The 22,252-nt window shown below is 33.5% G+C and overlaps 1 protein-coding gene and 1 long non-coding RNA gene across 3 annotated transcripts in view; both read left to right on the forward strand.

Annotated features, from left to right (window-relative positions):
* Positions 1-4,527: 4,527 nt before the first annotated feature.
* On the forward strand, positions 4,528-11,334 carry LOC139485975 (CAP-Gly domain-containing linker protein 1-like). Its single transcript, XM_071270658.1, has 9 exons — positions 4,528-4,669; positions 4,912-5,043; positions 5,989-6,757; positions 7,677-7,754; positions 8,234-8,528; positions 8,886-8,987; positions 9,793-9,882; positions 10,430-10,517; positions 11,100-11,334. The coding sequence occupies exons 1-9, from the start codon at positions 4,621-4,623 to the stop codon at positions 11,183-11,185; spliced, it is 1,689 nt and encodes a 562-aa protein (XP_071126759.1). The 5' UTR covers positions 4,528-4,620; the 3' UTR covers positions 11,186-11,334.
* Positions 11,335-18,711: 7,377 nt separating this feature from the next.
* The window catches only part of LOC139485976 (uncharacterized), a 67,551-nt gene continuing 64,010 nt past the window's right edge, over positions 18,712-22,252 (forward strand). For both annotated transcript variants that reach the window (XR_011655440.1, XR_011655439.1), the window contains exon 1: positions 18,712-18,846. This is a non-coding gene — a long non-coding RNA (uncharacterized lncRNA). The remainder of the gene's footprint in view (positions 18,847-22,252) is intronic.

The raw sequence follows: 22,252 nt of genomic DNA on the forward strand, positions 1-22,252 counted from the left end.
GTTTATCCTCAAAAATACCAGATTAACCTTTCTCTTATCTGATTTATTAGGTTAATAAGATCCACCAATTTTCCCTGATCTTAATGTTAAAGCATACCCAAAGAAAAGTCATATATATGATCGATCTGCATTTGATATGTTAAATTCTTTTAAAAAGGAGTGAAAGATATAATCACAACAATAAATGTAATAAAAGAAAAACGATATGATTACAAAAGGCAATTCTCTGCAAGAGACCAAATTACACAGACATTTACCGCTATATGTCACCATACGGCCTTCAACAAGACACAAACGAGAAAACTAACGGCGTAATGTATGAACAAAATAAGGATAGAAAAAAATAATATGTTAATAAACTCACATAAATAATAAAACAGCAACAAACGACAACATTACCACTGAATTCCAGGCTCATGAATAGGGACAGGCACATTTAGAATGTGTCCGAACCAGGTATATAAGCGAACGCCTTAAACCCCCCTTTTTCTGTCCAGTATATATTCGGTTTAAAAAAAACGCCAATAACTACCCAAATGTATCTTGAAGTCTTTGATCATGAATATTTAAAACGTTTTCATTGTAAAAATATGTGTGAACCTCTATATTTTAATATATTTTTTTTTATTTTTTTTTTTTAAAATATGAATATTTCAAATTGACTTACCTCTGACACTGGGTTGCAGTTCTCTCTTATATTCGTCTTGACACCATTCAAAGTTTGAACAGATAACAACACGTTTAAACACAGAGCCGATAAAAAAATACAGTAGTCCATTATGTTCTAGTTGAAAAGTAAGAAACACATGGTTTAAAAATATACATGTAAAAAATGCGCACGTGTCTAGCAGGCGTGGCTTCGCAATGCGATTAAATATAACCAGTGGTGAGACATTGTAAATGTAGCAGTCCACTAATTTTTTTTCTAAATCGAGATCAAACGTTTATATATTACGCAATAATGTCGGGTTCAGAGAAATGGAAATTCGTAATCGAAAACGGAAGACTTTGTGTAGAGGAAAATGGTAGATATTTTGAGGACATCGACAATGTTGGAACAACAAGAGACTTTGGAATTATCAAGGTGACTATCTTGACTGTATTGAATGACATCTTCAAATGTTAGGGCAAGTACATTTAGATTTTGAATTCCTTGACATCATGTCAGTGTTTCAAACAAAATCATTGATTGATCATGTACATCTCTCTATACAAATATCTCCACTCTTGTTTTCAAAATGAAGTATACTTTTATAAATGTTAATCCATCAATAAGCTGCATATTCTTATTACATTTACCCTTGTGAAGTACCAACTGTTCATTTTAATGTGGAACGGTCATACAAATCACATTTATTTTATTCTTAGACTAGACTTAACACAATATCGATCAATACATGTATATTAGTTTTCGTCAATACAGAAATACGAATGTTGGCTTCATGTTCAATGCTTGTCAACGTTCACAAAACACATGATGTTTTCTTATAATTTAAGGTTACATATGAATCTGGAAAAGCGAAAATGTATAGTTTGAAAAACTTATGCGAAGGTCTTGGTTTTGGGCCAGCTGTCAAGACTCGTTCAGGTTTTATGAAAATATGGGACTCATTGAAAGGTGAGAAATGTATTTAAAATTTGTGTGTTGTTCTTGTATCATGAGTATATAGTATATGTATGGATATTGGCTTCTCTTGCATTCGTCACAACTCGGCCGAATCCGTACCTCCATCTAAAGATAGAAGGAGAGTAGCGGCGACTCCGAGGATTGCCAACTGCTACTCTTGATTTTGACCTTTTGTCAGATATTCGGAATCCTCTACTTTTCTCCATGTAGTACCAATGAAAAAAAAAACTACCAACCCTTACTTTTTAATTCATATTGTTATGCCCCACCTACGATAGTAGAGGGGCAATATGTTTTCTGGTCTGTGCGTCCGTTCGTCCGTCTGTCTGTTCGTTCGTCCGTTTGTCTGTTCGTTCGTCCGTCTGTCTGTCCGTTCGTTCGTCCTTCTATTCGTCCGTCTGTCCCGCTTCAGGTTTCAGTTTTTGGTTAAGGTAGTTTTTGATGAAGTTGAAGTCCAATCAACTTGAAACTTAGAACACATGTTCCTTATGATATGATCTTTTTAATTTTTAAACCAAATTAAACTTTTGACCCCAATTTTACGGTCCATTGAACATAAAAAATGAAGGTGCATGTTTCAGGTTAAAGTTTTTGGTCAAGGTAGTTTTTGATGAAGTTGAAGTCCAATCAACTTGAAACTTAGTACACATGTTCCTTATCATATCATCTTTCTAATTTTAATGCCTAATTATATTTTTTATTCAATTTCATGGTCCATTGAACATGGAAAATGATAGTGCCGAGTGGGGCATCCGTGTACTTTGGACACATTCTTGTAATTACATATAGTTAAACTAGTCATTCATTAAAATCTAATACAATTCTTGTTATTTTTTCAAAGTGTTTGAAAGAAAAAAGGTACCAAAATTTTAAATGTGTGAGCATTCTAAGAGAGAATCATTTCCCGCCAAATTTTCAATTGATTATATTTTAAAAAACAAAGTCGCGGACCTATTATTTTTTCCTGCTTTTTAGCCTATGTTCAGTTATTTATATAATATCAATATATACCAGTTGATTAAAAAGCTAGTTATTATCAAAAAGAGAAGCTAACATCCTTAATCGAACGAAGGCTTAAGTTTTTGTCGTATATATTTTAAACATTGACTTTGTTGCGATGCCAAGAGGATGAAATTGTTTTTAGAAAATGACTACCATGAACAAACATTGATAATAGCTTATTTCCATGACTAGTAATCCTCGCTCAATACTCCACTGGACCTGATACGGCACCCAATAGTACTTGTGGTTAAAAATTTGATTTTATTCAACAAATTAATTAATGAACTGCTGGTACGTGACCAAATGGTCAATGTTAATCATCCGTATGATTGCTCTATGGAATGTTTGCAAAGCTTCAACGGAGGCACTTTCTTGGCTAGATAATATCAATGAACTTGTATTGGTATATTCGTTAAGTGTTTGTATGTGTTTTATTTCGTGATAGGAGGGGTAAAGAAAAAGGCAAAAGGGGTGGGTTATTGGTTGTCTTTGCCTACTGCAATGTACTAGTAGTGTGCGTGTGAGTGCTTTTCTATGTTTACTTGTCCAATTCGAATTGTCTTTTTTTTACTGAAGAATATAACTGTAGCAAACAAGTTTTAACTACAATATGTACATAACTTTTACAGCAAACGTAGATAATTATCAGCTACAGACATCTTCAACAGATAACATCGATCAGTCGAAGAACCAAGTTAATATGAATATTTCAGGTAGATGTGATTCTTTTAATACATATTTGATATTTACACACGCTTTCGTGAAAACAAGTTACTAAAAATATAAACTAATCCGTAAATATGAGAAAAAAAAAACAGATTGAAAAACTCTTACCATAACCAATAATATTAATTCATATTTTATGAATAAAAGAAGTTATAGTATACTAGTATGCGAGATGACAAATAACGATTCTATAGAGGTCCTATTATCGCCGTATTACATTTGCGAATATTTTGTTTTTAAATTGCATCTTCACTTTTCCGCACAGACCCCTTTTGGATCAGCCACTGAAATACAATGTTCAAAAATGGGGGGGGGGGGGGGGGGGGGGGGGGGGGGCAATATAAATGGAATGTAATAAAAATGCAGTTATGGAATTATGAGCTGTGTAAAACTTGCAATTGAAATGCTGTATCCGTAAAATATTCAATAATAATGGACAGGCCGTCTATACGGACAAAAGGTCTTTTGCCCCCCCCCCCCCCCCCCCCTATTTTTTCCATTGTCATTGTTTCTTTAAAAAATTGAACACGCACCGGCGTGACACGGAGAAAATAATGGCAATTTAGACAGCTAAAACTGTTCTTATGACATGACATTGGAATAAAAAAATCATGTGTCACGTTGGCGCACGGAACACCTGCAAAATGAATGATAATTACAATATTTGAATTATGAAAGGAAGTTTACCAACTTACCTCACCCAGTTGCTAATATTAGTGGTTTTGAAGTTCACCCAAACAAACATTCAAATCTCAGGGACTATTCTAACATAAGACGTAGCTTTCCGAAACAGAATTTAAGAAATGAGAAAATAGGGGGGCCAAAAACAGGCCTTATCGTACCAGAATTGCCAGTTTTCCTGCCACATCGACTTCTTGCAACAGAGATTGGTTTTGTTTCTGTTATAATTAAGAGTTTTTATTTCTATTCACTGAATCATAATATGGGTCATGTGGTCAATTTTATTCGTTTAACTTAGTTCTAAAGCATAAAACATGGCGCGAACGTTACGATTTTGTTCGAGTATCCGTACAAAAAATGATACAAGAAATTGGAAGATTTTTTTTTTACAAAACATACATTAAAATTAACATTATAATAATTGTGTTTGCAAAGTTCCATTCTATTGTTGTGACAAATACGAAAAATCTAATTCAAGATATTGCCTTTTTCTGTGAATAGATGTAACGGGAGGGGAGGATTTAACCAGGACTGACGACAACGTAAACACATTGGATAATGTGCAAAGAAAATCCTCGACGCGTATGTCACCAGTCCACACGAAATTATTGTCACCAATGGACAGTTCTGAAGGTATTTTTTTAATCCTCCTTCTTGCAAACAATTGATCTGCTGCGTCGTAATAATAGTCATGTGTAATTAAAATAGGTATGCAAGTAATATAAAATATATTCCACTTAATATATATATGATTTTACAATAAAACTGGAAGAGACCAAGATCAAGTAAAACATGTTAATGAAAATTATTTACTATTTGAATAAAAACCATAATTACGATGCGAAAATGCTATGTATATTTTATTTTTGCAACAGATGCATCGACAGTTGAAGATATTCTAGAACGTAGCATGAGTTCTTGCACTGAAGCGCATATGAATAAAGAAGACGTTTCCGATAGCACACCAGTTACAGTGGAGCAGTCAATTTTGGACGATTATTTAATAGGTATGATATACCATCTTCATTCTCTTAATAGGTGCTACTCATGGTATGAAGTATAGTGTCTTTTAATCTTACTTTTTATAGCTGACCAAATGTTGTATTGGCTTTGCTCATTGTTGAAGGCCGTATTATGGTGACCTATAGTTGTTAATTTGTGTCATTTGGTCTCTTGTGAGGGGTTGTCTCATTGGTTATCATATCACATCTTCTTTTTTTTATACTTGTCTGTTTTTTTGACATCGCGTAATATATTTTTTTCTCTAGTTGCTGTTTTTGTTTAATAACCATTTAAAAAAATAATAGTGAATGTGTTGAATTTATGTTAAATGTCCAGTGGAAAATATTATATTATATGTGTCTATCCAACAAGCCCAGCCAAGACGTTAGGCTTTATTCATTATGTAACACTCCGGAAGAAGAGTCATCATACAAGGACACATTGGAGACATTGGATTGTTATTTTCTCAGCGGAGAAGCCGCAGGTATTAATTTTTAAGTCGACGATGACGATTACGATGACGGTGACGTCCAGTGGCAAATATGATGGCATATAATGGCGATTGAGTGTTAATGTTTTATTAATACACTCATATATTGTACTAGATAGCATGCTAAATTGTGTTTTAACCCAGTACTTCTCAGTTCTTTTCTTTTACTACGAAATGTTACATGTTTGGCGAAAAAGTAAAAATGGGTAAGTCTTAGTTTTGAACAAACTTGGGGATCGAACACACGATTACAAGGATCGCTTCCAGAAGCAAGACCACCGAGGAGGTCTTTTCTTATTGCGTATACGGGTACTGGAAATTGTAACCATATCAAAGTTCAGAAATATTACTTTTATTTCAAATGTTCAAACACTTTCTCATTAACTGAACAACATATCTTTTTGTATATTTTGAATTGCTGATTTTCCATTCTAAAATGATAGCATTTGTTTACTTTTAGGAGACACATTAAAGGTACATATTCAGAACTTAGTTACACCTGCCGATGATCGCTGTTTTCGAAATCTGGACACGAAACATGCTCACTGTCTAAAACAATTTTATGAAAATCAGCAAATATGTCATACAATTCTCATTGGCAACATTGTCAGCGATGTTACTACTAATATAGATAATTTGTCAAAGCTTCTTCAAGAACCTGGCAAAGTAGCAGTTGAAACTTTAGGTGGTAATCATACAAGACATGCGCTACAATGTTTATTCGCAAGCCAAACTAAACCTATTAGCATGGTAACATGTCGGTTATACAACAAATTACCAGACGAGTTGGCGCTACAATTAGGATATGAACACAATGCATCTAATACAATAGGAAAACCGACAAGTTTTGTTGATTTAGTAAAGGTGTTTCGAAAAGAAGCAACAAAAATAGTAGGAGATACAGATATTAGCTGCATGCAAAATAGTGAAGTAAAGCAATGGAAAGATATTTTATGTACCATTCTAGGGATGGACAGAAAGGCGGAAGAATTTCATAACAAGTACAAAATTGTTTTAAAAATTGCAAAATCAAAGGATTCAGTATGGAGAAAATTTTTAGAATTCTGTTCCGCTTTCGAAATGAATGAAATTAGAAATACTCCAAGAGGATCTTTAAAGGTTACACAGTTGAGAGATTTTTCAATGCTTTCTAGTGATAACCAAATACATATTTTGGAAGAAACATTACAGACAAAAGACTGGAGAGTATTTAAGAGAGAAGTAGAAAGGTAAATAAATGCAAATCATGACGTGTGAACTGTAAAACAAATTCACTGCATTATATGATTTTCTTAAATGTTGATTTTATATTTGTAAATGAACGATACTTCCTTACTATTAATTGTTCATTTCTTGGTTTGTAAATTATGCTTCAAAAGGCATTCAGCAAACATTTACGTTATATCGGGAATGTTATTAAAAAAAAAAAGAACCGTGACTTTCGTAATTTAATTCACAGTTTAAGGAAAAATTGGAGCATTTCATCGACCTCAGTAAGGAAATTCATTTGTAATATTATGATATTAAAAATAAATTATGAAAAAAGGAATGTACACACCAGTTTTCAAAGATTTATCACCTATAAAATTCTTCACGAAAACAAAACACAAAAAAAATACCTAATAAACGCTTACACAAGAATAAAGGAAATGTGCAGGCAATGTTATGAGAGACAGCAACCAAACGACACATATAAACTAAAACTATCTAGAGACAACACATAGCCTTACAAATATAGGCAGTCGCCATGCAATTTGTCAAGCTCTTAATTTTCCATTATATACATTTTGTGAATAAGTTACACAAAGACTACCAAAGATCTTTCGTTTTATCGAAATCACAAACAAAAAATGTATTTATGAAATGTCAATCGCAAATTCATCTCGTCAACCTTTTCGATAGGTCGTGTATTTGGTGGTTGATGTAGACTGCAGCCTTGTAATTTTGTAAACTTATGTTTTTTTTTGGTTTTTTCTTAATGTATAAAAAGTGCAATTTCATAGATCGCATCGATATTTTTGGTAATAAGCCCACCTTTCATTTAAAAAAAACCCGGTATATTGAAATATTACAGAAAAAAGCTCGCACTGTACTTATATCAGTATTGAAGTTACTAACTTTGATGATATCACTGGATTTATTTTGTAGTGTTAGTTCAGATCGAAAGAAAACAACTGGGAAAACAAAAGCAGATCCGTCAGATGTTGACAGAAAGATTAATGAAAGGTATTTTAGCACTTTAAACGAACATACAGAATAAGTTTCATGCCTCCATTTATGACAATTTTTTTCTGAATTTTATCATTTCACGGGATTTCCAAATGTCATTGATTTATATGATTGCGTACTTTAATGTTTGAACATCATTTGGTGCATTTCCGAACGCGCATATAAATCATAAATCCCTACTGCATGGCTGGCGGCACAAAACTGCCATTTTGATTTGTTTTAGTTTACGATTTTATTCCAAAACTACCGTTTTGTTAATTACTGTTAAGAGATATTTTTTTTTAAATTTTAATGTTTTAATTTGTTGATGAAATTTTTTAATATTAAATACTAGACTCGCAAATTTCTGTTGCAAGCTGGTTTAACTGTAATAAGGGAATAGTTCACTTCTTCTTTATGGCAAGCATTTAAAATGTGTCTTTGCCGATTTGAATTTACCCATTAAATAATTGAGTAATTTTATTATATTTATCTAGTGAGTGTAAAATAAAACAACTGACTACCGAAAGAGAAAAATTGTCAACTACTTCATCAACATTAAAATCAAAGTTGACAGAAGAACAAAAGAAAACAAAGGACTTCGAGACATTGTTGAATCAAGAAAGGAAAAAATGCAGCGCACTTGAAATTAAATTACAGCAATTGAGGAGATCAGAGACTGAACTCAAAGTTGTCTTGGATAAGCAGATTGATAAAAATGAAAAATCTAGTAATCTTCTACAAGTTGAAAAAACAAAATACCAAACCCTGGAAGAAATGTACAATAAATTGGTAAGTTGAATATTCTGTTTTATAGGGCTGTAATAGCCCTTTAGACAAAACGCTTATTATTTTGTTGATGATATGTGGAATAATATTCTGAAACAGACTTACGATAGTTATAAGATCACATTAATGATGCATAAAGATTTGTTCAATTGACCATACAGTCTGCTGATCTTTATCTTGCATTACATAATTAATCAAACATATTTATCAGCTTAGAATAAATACGAGAGACAACAAAGAAAAATGGTTTATACAATAAACATCTTGCATGTTATGTACCTGTTTTAAACATAATAATAAAATAGTGCTTATTTAAATGTTCTCAATACGCAAACTCTGAAAACAATGATGTTTTTACAGGAAGAAGCAAAAGCTTGTTTAGAAAAGAAAGTTCAGGAATTTGAAGAATCTATTAGATGTCAACATACTGAAAAACACATAAGCCAAGTAAACTACTCTATTGTAAGTTTTATAACCTACGTATATATTTACCTAACAATAAAAAAAAATGTCCTTTAATTCTTTGTTAATTGTTTTTCATTTGTCTTTTTGGGGACTTGTATATAGCTGACTATGTGGTATGAGTTTTGCTAACGATGGTAGGCCGTGCGGTGACCTATAGCTGTTAATTTCTGTGTCATTTGGTATCATTGGCAATCATATCACCCATTCTTTTTTACAATAAGACATTTTTTGTTTGTTCAACAAATGATATTAACTTTGTTGATCTGAGTGTACGTAATTAACTTAAAATCGGGAAGATTTGTTGAGTTTCGTACACGTGTAGTTCTGCTTTCGTTGCAAGTTACAAAATAATTTTGACCCCTGTATTCATAATTTCTCTTTTTTTGTATTTGGTCAGATTCTATTATTCATATGCATTTCCTTTACAAATGATTGATTTTCATTGGATAATTTTAGTTTTTCCTTTTTATTCTAGTTTATTGTAAATTTTAGTTCCAACGTGTGTATCGTCAAGTTTGTTGACTATTATAAAATTGAGAAAGGAAATGGTGAATATGTCAAAGCGACAACCACCCGACCATAGAGCAAACAACATTTTATACATTTTATAATGACTATTATGTATATCAGTCTAGTATGTCAAGTGAACGTTAAGTTTTTCAATATAGATTTGTATATTAAGTTTGTTTGCTGTTTATGACTACATATTACTGTAACTGTCTGTGACGTGCCATTGTCATTAGAACACTTTTCATAAAGTCTCTTAAAAAGATATACATAACATATTTTTATATATTTACAGGTATCTGATAGAGTCTCGACTCCAAAACAAAAACTGAAAAATGACTGCAGTGACACTTTAAACAAGAAGAAAAGAAGGATGAGTTCAAAGGTAAATAAAAGAATAAAAAAAAGGTGTACAAACAATTATAACAAAATCTCCGATTACAGAATAATTCTGGCTGTGACAGTATTGGCGTAAATAGACAGTGGGCAAATTTGAACATTCTGGACATTTCTGTCTCTCCAAGAATGTTTTCTATCCAGAGCAATTTTGAAAAAAAAGTTCTCAAAACTTGTGCTTTACTCCAAATCTTTTTGAGCCATGTGGGCCATATTAGTTGGCAGGTGGAATCATTAAATTTTTTAAAACAAAATATTCCAATGATGAGTATTGTCGAATTTAGATAAATCTGGCAATATAATTTCAGAGGGGAAGATTTGCTAAAAGGTTTACAGATTACGACAATACATGTAGTACGCTTTTTTAACCTACTTTTAGGACGAGTTTAACTGCTAGATAGGTGGAGCCCAGTCGGCCATGTCTTTAAACCTTGTCAATCTTTCTGGTCTAGACACGAAGAAATACACGGTGTGGTATAAACTCTATCATATGTTTTGTGCAGTTGTAAGATGCTTATTTTTCATTTATGTTATAGGAATTTGAAGTTGGTACGTCTGTTGAAGCATTTTGGTATCCAGACAAGTGTTGGTACACTGCAAAAATACTAATGAAGACAGGAAAAGGTAAGTACTGTTTTATTAAAACAAAATTTGGAGGACAAGTGTTATCAGATATTATATCAGACTGTACAAAATAATTCTGTCGTATAAAGAAATTAAAGTGGAAATGTTTGTACTCAATCAACACATGTACAAAATGTATGTAAGTTGAAAAATAATCATATTATTAAAATTCTCCAAATCATGGTAGCAATCCTGATGAAGCAATTCAACAAAAAAAGACTTGGCGTTTATTTTTACAGAACAGTACTTGTACTAAACTATCGTTTCGGTATATATTTATTTCAATAAATTGTTTTACTTATGAACTTTGTTTTAAATCTGTTTGCAAACTGAACGCCATGTATCAAATTTACTATAATATGGATTTTTTCCAAAGTACTACTTTTAGGCGTTGCATCGTCCTGAACATGTTTGTACTATTTTCCGATGGACGTACTTTTTAAGGCTTGTCACCACTACTTGATTGAAGTCAGTTACTCTTTACTAGTATCATTATAGTTTCAACATTCAAGCAAAATTAGACCACAATTTATTATTCATTAATACTCAGATCTTTTAAAAATAAATTGATTTTTTTTACAGGCTATGAAGTAAAGTACGATCTTGATAAATTTGTCAAAGATCTCCCTTTGAAATATGTAAGAGCAGAAAAGATATCTACAGAATAGACAGATTTGCTGAAACAAAGGAGAATGTCCATCATTGGAGGATAACTATGATGCTAGCCAAAGAGGAGAAATATTTGACGAACATGTGTTTTTTTATAATTATTATTGTTGTCCCTATAGAAATAATATAAAAAAAAATGTTGTAGATATTGCGTAGTTGTTAATAATTGTCATAGAAATAATCATATAGCTACTCTGCGTAAAGAAGTACAGCAGTCACTGTGACAAATTTGTGGATTTCTTTATCATTTACTTTAACACCAGAAATTTGCGAAAAAAAAGAAAGCAATAGAATATACCAATAATAAACGTTTAACTTTTGATTCATTAAGCTTATTAATTGCATTTTAAGTTGGGTAGTGATGTTTAATGGATAAATGATAGTTAATATCATTGACTTTAAGTTTTCTACCATTTTAGGTGAAGCGAATTAGTATCTACAACGTATATTTCAATATTAAAGACAGATACACCCGGTTCACAAAATCGTTAGAAAAATAAATCTAATTTCAAATAAAGTGTTCCAAAGTAATATGCAATTTCACTGTAATCAATAATATAGATCTAAAAACAGAAACATTTATATGAAAATCATCTTTCAATAAATACTTCGACTTGTATGGTACACGTTTTTCTTTACCAGAAATATGCATCATTTCGGGGCTTTTTATTGTTGAAGATTCGGTAAGGATTTTGCTCTTTTTAAAAGGCCGTATGTCACAGAAAACCTATAGCTTTTTTATGTCATTTGGTCCCGTGCGGAGAGTATTCTCACTCGCAATCATACCACATCTTCTTATTGAATATTTGAAAACAAAATGTTACCGGTTGATTATGTATATATACTGTATGTACCTTTTTAGTCTATGAACAATTGTGATTAGAGTAACATTTTCACGTTGTTCTTGGTCTAAGAACCAAAAAGCAATATACGCATTATATTTTACATTCAATTTTGTTCTTGGTCTAAGAACCAAAAAGTGTTATACGCATTATATTTTACATTCAATTTTGTTCTTGGTCTAAGAACCAGAAAAATAAGATTGATACTATTTTATTTGATATCATTCATTTAGTTGGTCTTTAGACCAAAATCTGTTGGACAATAGCGCTATCATCTGCATGAATGTAACATTTTATTGTTTAAATTAATTAAATATAAACAACTTAGCACTGACGCCTAATGTCTAAAGTGTTTCTGTTTTTGGTCTCAAGACCAGACTTCTTCAAGCATAAACAGTTTTACGCAAGTCAATACAAATAACAGTTCGTTGTGTTGTTTTGAAATGATGGGTTCATGCATGGATTCAGCCATACCAGATTTATTCAAATTGAGAACTAACCCGATATTTTTTATATTCTGGTCCAATGACCAAAATATGTATACATCGATCTAAAATTATTCCAATTCTGTAAGACAAAACTGTTATAATTTATCAAAAAATAATTGGGGAAAATTTCAATGTCTCTGCTAGTGATATATCAATGGTATGGGTGTTATAATTTTCAAAATTATTCAAACTTTGCAATGAAGTCAGTTATATATGTCGATCTGCATTGGTATTTTAACTAGTACATGCAAGTATAATGGTTGACATGTATCAAAGAGGAAAAGAATGCAATTTCCCTTTTAGAAATGGATTCAGTTATAGATAAAAAAAAGTTACAAATACAAAAGTTTGAATTTTCAAATAATGATTTTTAAGCGATATCGTTAATACATCTGTTTTAGGGGATGACGATTTAAATCAAATTGGTATCTGGTAATTTCATCTTTTACTTTATAAACATTGTCAGCCGTAGAAAGTAAACTACTACTAAGACTCCTATTCTAAAATATGCGCTACTGAAAATAGTGGCGCCCTTATTCATCGCGGGCTTCGGCCGGTACAGCACATGTTGTCCGTCTTCGGGATAATAGGTCACACCTTCCTTTAAACCATCCTCAAATTGTTGTCAAGGGAAATACCTTCATCTTGAATGGTGTTCAAATCTATGAGTTCCGCCATCGTTGGCGACTATTCTAAAATATGGCGTTATAGTTTTAAAGGTAATAGGATTATAATTTAGTACGCCAAACGCGCGTTTCGTCTACACAAGACTCATCAGTGGCGCTCATATCAAACTGATATTTATAAAGCCAAACAAGTACCAAGTTGAAGAGCATTGAGTTTTATTGTGACCTTATATGTTACTCTTTTCCCATGATCTGCCATAAATTTGGAGAAAACAAAAATCTGCCATATGTTTGAGTTGTTTGGCGTTTGCAACGTCACATATGCCATAGATTAGGAATCTGCCATAGATTTGGAACCCGCCATAGATTTGAGTCCTACATATATACTTTGAAGGAAGATATAACGATCATCTGTTTCCCTGGAGCCTACTTTCTCAACATCGACCTTTCTATGATATAGTCCAAAATGTAGTTTGCTTTTCTGAGAATTGAAGTGTAATGACGAGGCTATGGTTCGAAATCACCTTTCTGCACCATAATAGCCTATCAAGTTACGTAGAGACCATTACTTGAACGGTGTTGATATGTTTCGAACTAACATAAAAGTAATAATTAATCCGATGTAACTAAATGTTATAAGTAAAGTACATGTAATTGGTAAGTTTGTTCCAAACCAACCGACATTGTCAATTTCTAAATGCAAGTCAAGATATAACTGCATCTGTTGTATCCTTTATAGCAAGGATGAGTGTGATTTGAAATCTGTGTAATAGTGGAATAGTTAAAAACAATCAAAGAAAAGTATAATTGATAAATGGTTCACTGTTCGTCCAGTTGCAAATATATCATGCATGTAAATGACAAACAACTACCCGTGGTGGGTCTTCCCGCATGAAGAACGTGATAGACTTGAAAATAATGAATACTGGAAAGGGACAGAAACTTCACTTTGCAAATGTTCAAATACGAACCCCACAGAGTTGTTTCTATGACCATTCAGCATACAAAATAAATGGCACTCTCTCAACACGAGGCATCTTATTTAACGTCCTCATCAGACGAGGCTGCCTGTATACATACATGTATGTACCTGAATCTCCGCACAATCAATTACAAACAGACGCCTTTTATTTATTTTTTTAACACATATCGACTATTTAAATGATAAAACTCCATAAAAGGCTTTGCATCCTTTGAATTGTATGTTAACTAGATTTCAACACAAATTAATAATAAAACCAAATATGTTGCATATAAAAAAAGAAGTCGTAGTATGATTGACAATGAGACATGTCTCCACATTATACATTTGTTTCCAGTTTTATTAAAAATTAAGACGAGGTTTTTAAAGAAAAAATATTTGGATACATTGATTTTTTTTAATTACAATACTTTACGAAAAAGGTTCTGAATGGAACGTTTAACTATAAATAAATACAAAGATATTCAACAAATTTTGAAATAATTGACAAACTTCTTAAATTAATACACACACTAGCACAACGAAATCCACGAAAATACTTTTAATAGCTTACCATTTGGGGATAGCAATAATATTTCCGAATTGATATAAATAAAACTCTATTAACTTTAGCTTAAATGAAATCAACCTTATCTTATTCCAAATATTTTACATAAAAGCGCCAGCCTTCAGTAGAACTGTAATAGTATTGAATTTAAATACAATAGTAAATTTACTTCTAATAGGTCAACTCTGAATAAGTAATCATTATGCATAAATAATCAATAACTGCTGATTTATTTGATATCTTCTTTATAACCAATCAACGTTGTTTTTGAGATTTGTTCGAAGACTAACAGTTGTTCTGATTGATTGATTGGTATTTGAAACGACTTTCAGCACTTTAGGTTATTTTTGGCGGTCAGTTTTTATTGTTGAAGGAAGCCGGTCTTGTCGAAGAGAATAACCTATTTCTGGCAGGAAAACTGATAATCTTAGCCAATTAGGATTGCAGTCGAGCGCACTTGCCGAGTTGGAAACTCGATCTAACAACCTCGGTATTGACATGATAAGGATACAATAGTTGAACTTCTTACACCACTCAGCCACTGAAGCCATTGAAGATAATGAAAAATAATAAGCCGATGTTCAGTAGAAAATATCAATATTTAATCAAAAATTGTTTATACAGCTTCAAGTATTAAATGCGATTAAAACTTTAGATTTAAATCAAATTTCATATTTAAAAAAGTGTCTACGTAAGAACAAAAAAGACGACATCAACGAAACACTAGAACAAATGTACCTTGATAAAATCGTTAATAAAAAAAGTACTTAACTTAATTTGTCTGGTAGATGTTGTCTAAATCATTATTTAATTATGATCGGATATTCCAATATTTACTTTATCTAATTAAACTGTTTGCAAGGAATACATTCGATAAAAGCCTAGTATTTACATTAAATGAAATAAATGGAAACACAAACAAAACATTTGTTAGGAATGGATTTTTGGTAAGTTTTTAAATTTGGAAAACAAAAATATAATACCAGAAAGCACTTCTACAGTAACGAAATTCAATCATTCGTCTAACCTTGTAGAGTTTTTCTATACTGAATAGCTTTGAACGTTCGCCTTATGTTTGAAATTTGACTACTAAAAATGCAGGACATTACAAAGCAAGACTGCAATATTTGGTGTGTGTAATGATTGTAAGGTATAAATATCCAACTGCCAGGTGTCATCTGACTTTGACGTCATTTTCCTCCATGCTCAGTGGTTAAATTTTTTTTTATGTGTTTTGGCTGTTTTTCTGATACTATATGCAATAGGTCTACTATATTTAGTGTATGGAAAGCATATTGTGTGTATGGTGTACATGTATTTCCAGTTTGGTTCACGCAGACCTAATTTTCTTGAATAATGTTAAATTAATGTGATAGTTGTAGTAAAGCTTTGTCTATAGAACTTTCAGCATAGTACCAATGGTTAGTAAAGAAGGCGAGACATTTCAGCTGCACACTTGTTTAACCTAACTTAAGATTTTCGAATATGAACAATTGTGGAGTTTTTCTTAATAGATACGCCAATTTCTCTTCTACAACACCTATACAGTTGTAGCCCGTCACAATGTATATAAGTTGGAACAAAAGGAACGTAAGGTGCACCCTTCCTTCTTCTCCTTTTTCCTTTTTTAACTAACTTCAGTTTTTCGAGCATAAACCTTCACGCAATTTTTCTTAGTGGATACACTAATGTATGTTCTACGTGCATCACCTGTACAGTCGTTGCCCGTCAAAATCTTCGTACATATCGATCTGAAATCAAATAAAAGGTTGCCACTCTCCCCCCATGCACCGCCCCCCCCCCCCCAAAAAAAAATTATTTTCGTTTAGTCAATTTCTGTTAATTCTATCTAAGTTTAGATTTTCGAACATAAAACCATACTTGATTTTTTCCTTGACAATGTTTCCCCTACATCGCCTTTTAAGTCGTTTTCAATTAAATCTATAAATCAGTCAAAGGATAAGCGTAAAGTTCCCTCTCCATTGGCGAATCCAGGGGGTCTCGGGTCCCAGTCACCCTTTTGTGGGCAAAATTTGGTAGATTATATATAAAATCACTGAAATATGATTGGATCGGGTCAACTCATAGGGCAGTCAGTGGGTCCCCTTGATGAGAATTTCTAGATCCGTAACTGCCTTTCGCAAAATCGTATTGTACCAATGTGCTACCCTATGAGTATGGTAATCCAACTGTCTATTGATTATTGGTTTATTGATTTTGGGGGGGAAAAGCTTCGTATTCTTTATGTATAAAATATTGTTTCCCTTTTGTTTTCATTTTGTTTTCGTTTTTGGTTAAGATTTTATGTATTCTCATAATTTTCCATTCTCTGTAATTGTTCGCTATAGCTCGGAAAAAAGGGATTCTCTTATGTGAAATTGTAGTTAAATTTAAGTTATTCATTTGTACCTCTTTAGGGTTCGCCAGCTTATTGTTCGCTAGCTTGAGTCAAGTCCAGAAAGAGCATATACACATATTTCAGAAATAGCGGTATCGCTTCTTAGTCCAACTAAAGTTATCTGAAAAAGCTTCATTGAACATACAACTGGAATATCTTAGTGTTCCTTCAAAGTCAGGAATTCGTAAAAAAGGGGGGGGGGGGGGTTATGTCCTGTTACGTCCCAAATTTTTTAGTATGACTTATAAAAATGTAACTAGCGCTCAAACAAAAGTATCAACTACGTTCCTCGCTTTTTGTAAAGTTTACACCGTTGGTTTTCCCGTTCGAAAAGTTTTACACTGTAATAGTCATTGTTGGGGCCCTCTACAGCTTGCTGTTCGGTGTGAGCCAATGCTCCGTGTTAAAGACGCTTTGACCTACATGTATAATGGTCTACTTTTATACAAACTGTGACCTGGATGGAGAGTTGTCTCATTGACACTCATACCACATCTTCCCATATCTATATATATACAATATAAAAATATTAAGTCCGTATTCTCTCCCAAAAATAATCCACAATACAAAAACAAAAGCGCATGTAAACTAATGATATTGATAATATCAGCATTTCAGATAGGTTAAATACAATCCCCTTCCCTTTCATGAATGTGACCTACCGAATTGGACTATCTACCGGATTTGTTATTAAATGAGCAACACGACGGGTGTCACATGTGTAGCAGGATCTGCTTACTCTTCCGGAGCACTTTAGATCAGCCCTAGTTTTTTGTGGGGTTCGTGTTGCTTATTCTTTAGTTTTTCATGTTATGTCATGTGTTTATTGTTTGTCTGTTTCTCCTTTTCACTTTTAGCCATGGTGTTGTCAGTTTATTTTCGATTTATGAGTTTGACTGTCCCTCTGGTATCTTTCGTCCCTCTTTTAAACTTGCTATATTTTGGTGTACTGGATTTCTTGCAGAATGTGTCATTGTGTATTTCCTTTTTTTTTATTAGGTTACCATTTATAAGGATATGAAGGTGTTTTACAGATATTAGAATGATGTACTAAAAAGTAAGTCTGAAATCGATGCAAAAAAAAATAGATAAAAAAATATAGTGTTGATTAAATATAAAGAACATATTGATTGATTATTGGTTGTTTAACGTCCAGTGGCAAATAGTTGATGCATATTTAGGACGAATATAATAAAGATCAATTGGCAGGAAAATAAAGTATATAAAGTGAAGTAGTAAAAAAAATAAAAGAATATAGAATTGATGATCTGGCTCCCCCCCCCCCCCCCCCCCTCCCCCCCTTTTAAAAAAGTCAACACCAAAACAAAACACTCACACGCGTGTATATATTTCTCTAAAAAAAATCTAAAATTTTGGTTTCATAGTGCCCAACCTCCCCCAACCCCCACCCCCAAACATCAAAGTTCTTGATCTGCCTCTGAATATATAAGATCATTTACATGTATAAATAAAACGTTAAAAATTATTCAATCGTGATTAATCCGACAAATTCATCACTTACATGTAGCCTGAGGGAAATATAGAAAACACTTAAATAGACACACAATTGTAGCAATACTAAACCTATAATTAACCGGTCTATAATTATCAGTTAAAGATGTCTCATCCAAATACACATAATTTTAAGTGTATTCTTCCGTGTGTCACGTGAAAGTTCATTGTACTTCAAATAATTTGACAAGAAGATTTATGTAGTTTATATTAATAATGCTTTTGATCGTGTTTTCCTTTATGTTTTTGACTGGAAAATCGTACGGTAAGTGATGATAAATAATGGTTTTGCTCGTTATTGAAGGTCGTACGGTGACCTAGAGTTGGTAACTTCTATTACAGTTTGGTCTCACTTAGAGAGATGTCTCATTGGCAATCATGCCACATATTCTAATTTCTAATAAGGATAGAAAATATCCAAATTTAACTTTTAATTTTAAATATTGTTTCATCAGGATTGTGTCTAATATTTTTTGTGGTTTTAATATACATTAATTTTGCACTAGTGTCAAGCTATCCAGCAATTCTCATCCTGCAATTCTCTTTAAGTAAAGCTATCCTGCAATTCGTCATCCTGCAATTGCGTTTGGAAAACAACTTGGGCGACAATTTTATTTTTCTTTAAAATCATAGTTTTTAACTTTTTTGTTCGAAAACGTGATTTTATATTGAAAATCAAAGATTTTTATATCCAATTACCAAATTTTTACTACAGTTTGTAGATTTCTAACTCATATTAACGGTTTTATAATTAGCATTTACAATAAAAAAAAATATGACGACCATTCAAACAAAGTATTATGTGTTAATTTAGGATGTGATTCGTAGTAATGCATGTTAAACCAACATTTGCGATTTAAAAAAAAACTCATGATTAAAACTCAAATTAAGTACTACAAATATAGAAATTTAATATAAAATAATTTTTTTAATGGTATAACTTCATATCTCACATTTCCGACCCACTGTCTCAGTAGTTTCTTATGGCTAGGCATTATAGACGCTGCCCAGAGGAATAGCTATTGGATAGGACTACAACGTGAGGTTAAAGAATTTCTGGGGTAAGCATTCTGAGGGGCCGAAAATTTCGTCCGTAACACGGAAAAAAAGTCATATTTGCTGAAATATGCACTGGGGGTCACCCACTTGTTCAAACTCGTTGCCCCGGCAGTTCTGTATGGCTAGGGATTATAGAACCTGCTCTAATGAATAGCTATTGGGTGCGACTACAACGAAGGGGGCAAAGAATTTCTGGGGTTAGCATTACTAATGGACGGAAATTGCGTCCGAAACATGGAAATCCAACCAAATTCGATATAATACGCATTGGGGGCACCCACTTTCCGACCCACTGTCTCAGTAGTTCCTTATGGCTAGGCATTATAGACGCTGCCCTGAGGAATAGCTATTGGATAGGACTACAACGTGAGGCTAAAGAATTTCTGGGGTAAGCATTCTGAGGGGCCGAAAATTTCGTCCGTAACACGAAAAAAAAGTCATATTTGCTGAAATATGCACTGGGGGTCACCCACTTGTTCAAACTCGTTGCCCCGGCAGTTCTGTATGGCTAGGGATTATAGAACCTGCTCTAATGAATAGCTATTGGGTGCGACTACAACGAAGGGGCAAAGAATTTCTGGGGTAAGCATTACTAATGGACGGAAATTGCGTCCGAAACATGGAAATCCAACCAAATTCGATATAATACGCATTGGGGGCACCCACTTTCCGACCCACTGTTTCAGTAGTTCCTTATGGCTAGGCATTATAGACGCTGCCCTGAGGAATAGCTATTGGATAGGACTACAACGTGAGGCTAAAGAATTTCTGGGGTAAGCATTCTGAGGGGCCGAAAATTCGTCCGTAACACGGAAAAAAAATCATATTTGCTGAAATATGCACTGGGGGTCACCCACTTGTTCAAACTCGTTGCCCCGGCAGTTCTGTATGGCTAGGGATTATAGAACCTGCTCTAATGAATAGCTATTGGGTGCGACTACAACGAAGGGGCAAATAATTTCTGGGGTAAGCATTACTAATGGACGGAAATTTCGTTCGAAACATGGAAATCCAACCAAATTTGATATAATACGCATTGAGGGCACCCACTTTCCGACCCATTGTCTCGGTTGTTTTTGATGGCTAGGGATTATAGACGCTGTCGTAAGTAATAGCTATTGGATAGGACTACAACGTGAGGATCAAGAATTTCTGGGGTAAGCATTCTGAAAGGCCGAAAATTTCGTCCGTAACACGGCAAAAAAGTCATATTGCTGAAATACGCATTGGGCACTTTCCAACCTACTGCCTCGGCAGTTCTGTATGGCTAGGGATTATAGACTCTGCTCCAAAAAATAGCTATTGAATAGTACTACAGCGGAAGGGTAAAGAATCTCTGGGGTAAGCATTTTGAAAGGCCGAAACTTTCGCTCGAAATATAGAAATAAAACCAAATTCGATAAAATACGCGTTGGGGACACCCACTTTCCGACCCATTGTCTCGGTTGTTCTTTATGGCTAGGGATTATAGACGCTGTCGTAATTAATAGCTATTGGATAGGACTACACGTGAGGATCAAGAATTTCTGGGTAAGCATCTGAAAGGCCCAAAATTTCGTCCGTAACACGGCAAAAAAGTCATATTGCTGAAATACGCATTGGGCACTTTCCAACCTACTGCCTCGGCAGTTCTGTATGGCTAGGGATTATAGACTCTGCTCCAAATAATAGCTATTGAATAGTACTACAGCGGAAGGGTAAAGAATCTCTGGGGTAAGCATTTTGAAAGGCCGAAACTTTCGCTCGAAATATAGAAATAAAACCAAATTCGATAAAATACGCGTTGGGGACACCCACTTTCCGACCCATTGTCTCGGTTGTTCTTTATGGCTAGGGATTATAGACGCTGTCGTAATTAATAGCTATTGGATAGGACTACAACGTGAGGATCAAGAATTTCTGGGTAAGCATTCTGAAAGGCCCAAAATTTCGTCCGTAACACGGCAAAAAAGTCATATTGCTGAAATACGCATTGGGCACTTTCCAACCTACTGCCTCGGCAGTTCTGTATGGCTAGGGATTATAGACTCTGCTCCAAAAAATAGCTATTGAATAGTACTACAGCGGAAGGGTAAAGATATAAGATGAATACATTAGGAAGGGCATTAAAAATATCGACTCCTATTTTGATGGAGAATGTAGTTAATTTCGGAAAGTATACACAACCACAAAGTGATGTCTTGTACAGGTTAAAGGGTGTCATTCTTCACCATGGATCTACTCCTCGTTCTGGTCATTACACTACCGTCCTCGTAGACGGGGCGAAGAATGTTGAATTAAATGACTCGTCGTTTACGATACATGAAGGTAACAAGATAATGACCAATAGCTACATTGCCTTGTATGAACAAATTAATTCTACCGAAGCGATCAGTTGTTTCAGTGTTATCGGATGCCACGCGTTACCTGTGTGAATTAGAGTCATTCCGCATACAAATGGATTGTGAAAGTGAGGTTGATGGAATAAGCGTCAGGAAAGTCAAAATACTACGCTCACTATCGGAGGGTCACGATGATAGCAAGTATGTCACAGAACTGTTGAGACAAGGTGTCAAAACTTTAGCCAAAAAACCTATATCCTCATCTATGAAAGATCAAATGAACTACATCTT

The sequence above is a fragment of the Mytilus edulis genome, chromosome 8 (genome assembly GCF_963676685.1).
Source record: "Mytilus edulis chromosome 8, xbMytEdul2.2, whole genome shotgun sequence".
NCBI classification, from domain to species: domain Eukaryota; kingdom Metazoa; phylum Mollusca; class Bivalvia; order Mytilida; family Mytilidae; genus Mytilus; species Mytilus edulis.

Excerpts from the sequence above, each read along its gene's own strand:
- LOC139485975 (XM_071270658.1), top strand. The coding sequence starts at position 4,621 with ATGTCACCAGTCCACACGAAATTATTGTCACCAATGGACAGTTCTGAA. Across the intron at positions 7,755-8,233 it reads GACAGAAAGATTAATGAAAG|TGAGTGTAAAATAAAACAAC; the intron begins GTATTTTAGCAC and ends ATATTTATCTAG. Across the intron at positions 8,529-8,885 it reads AAGAAATGTACAATAAATTG|GAAGAAGCAAAAGCTTGTTT; the intron begins GTAAGTTGAATA and ends ATGTTTTTACAG.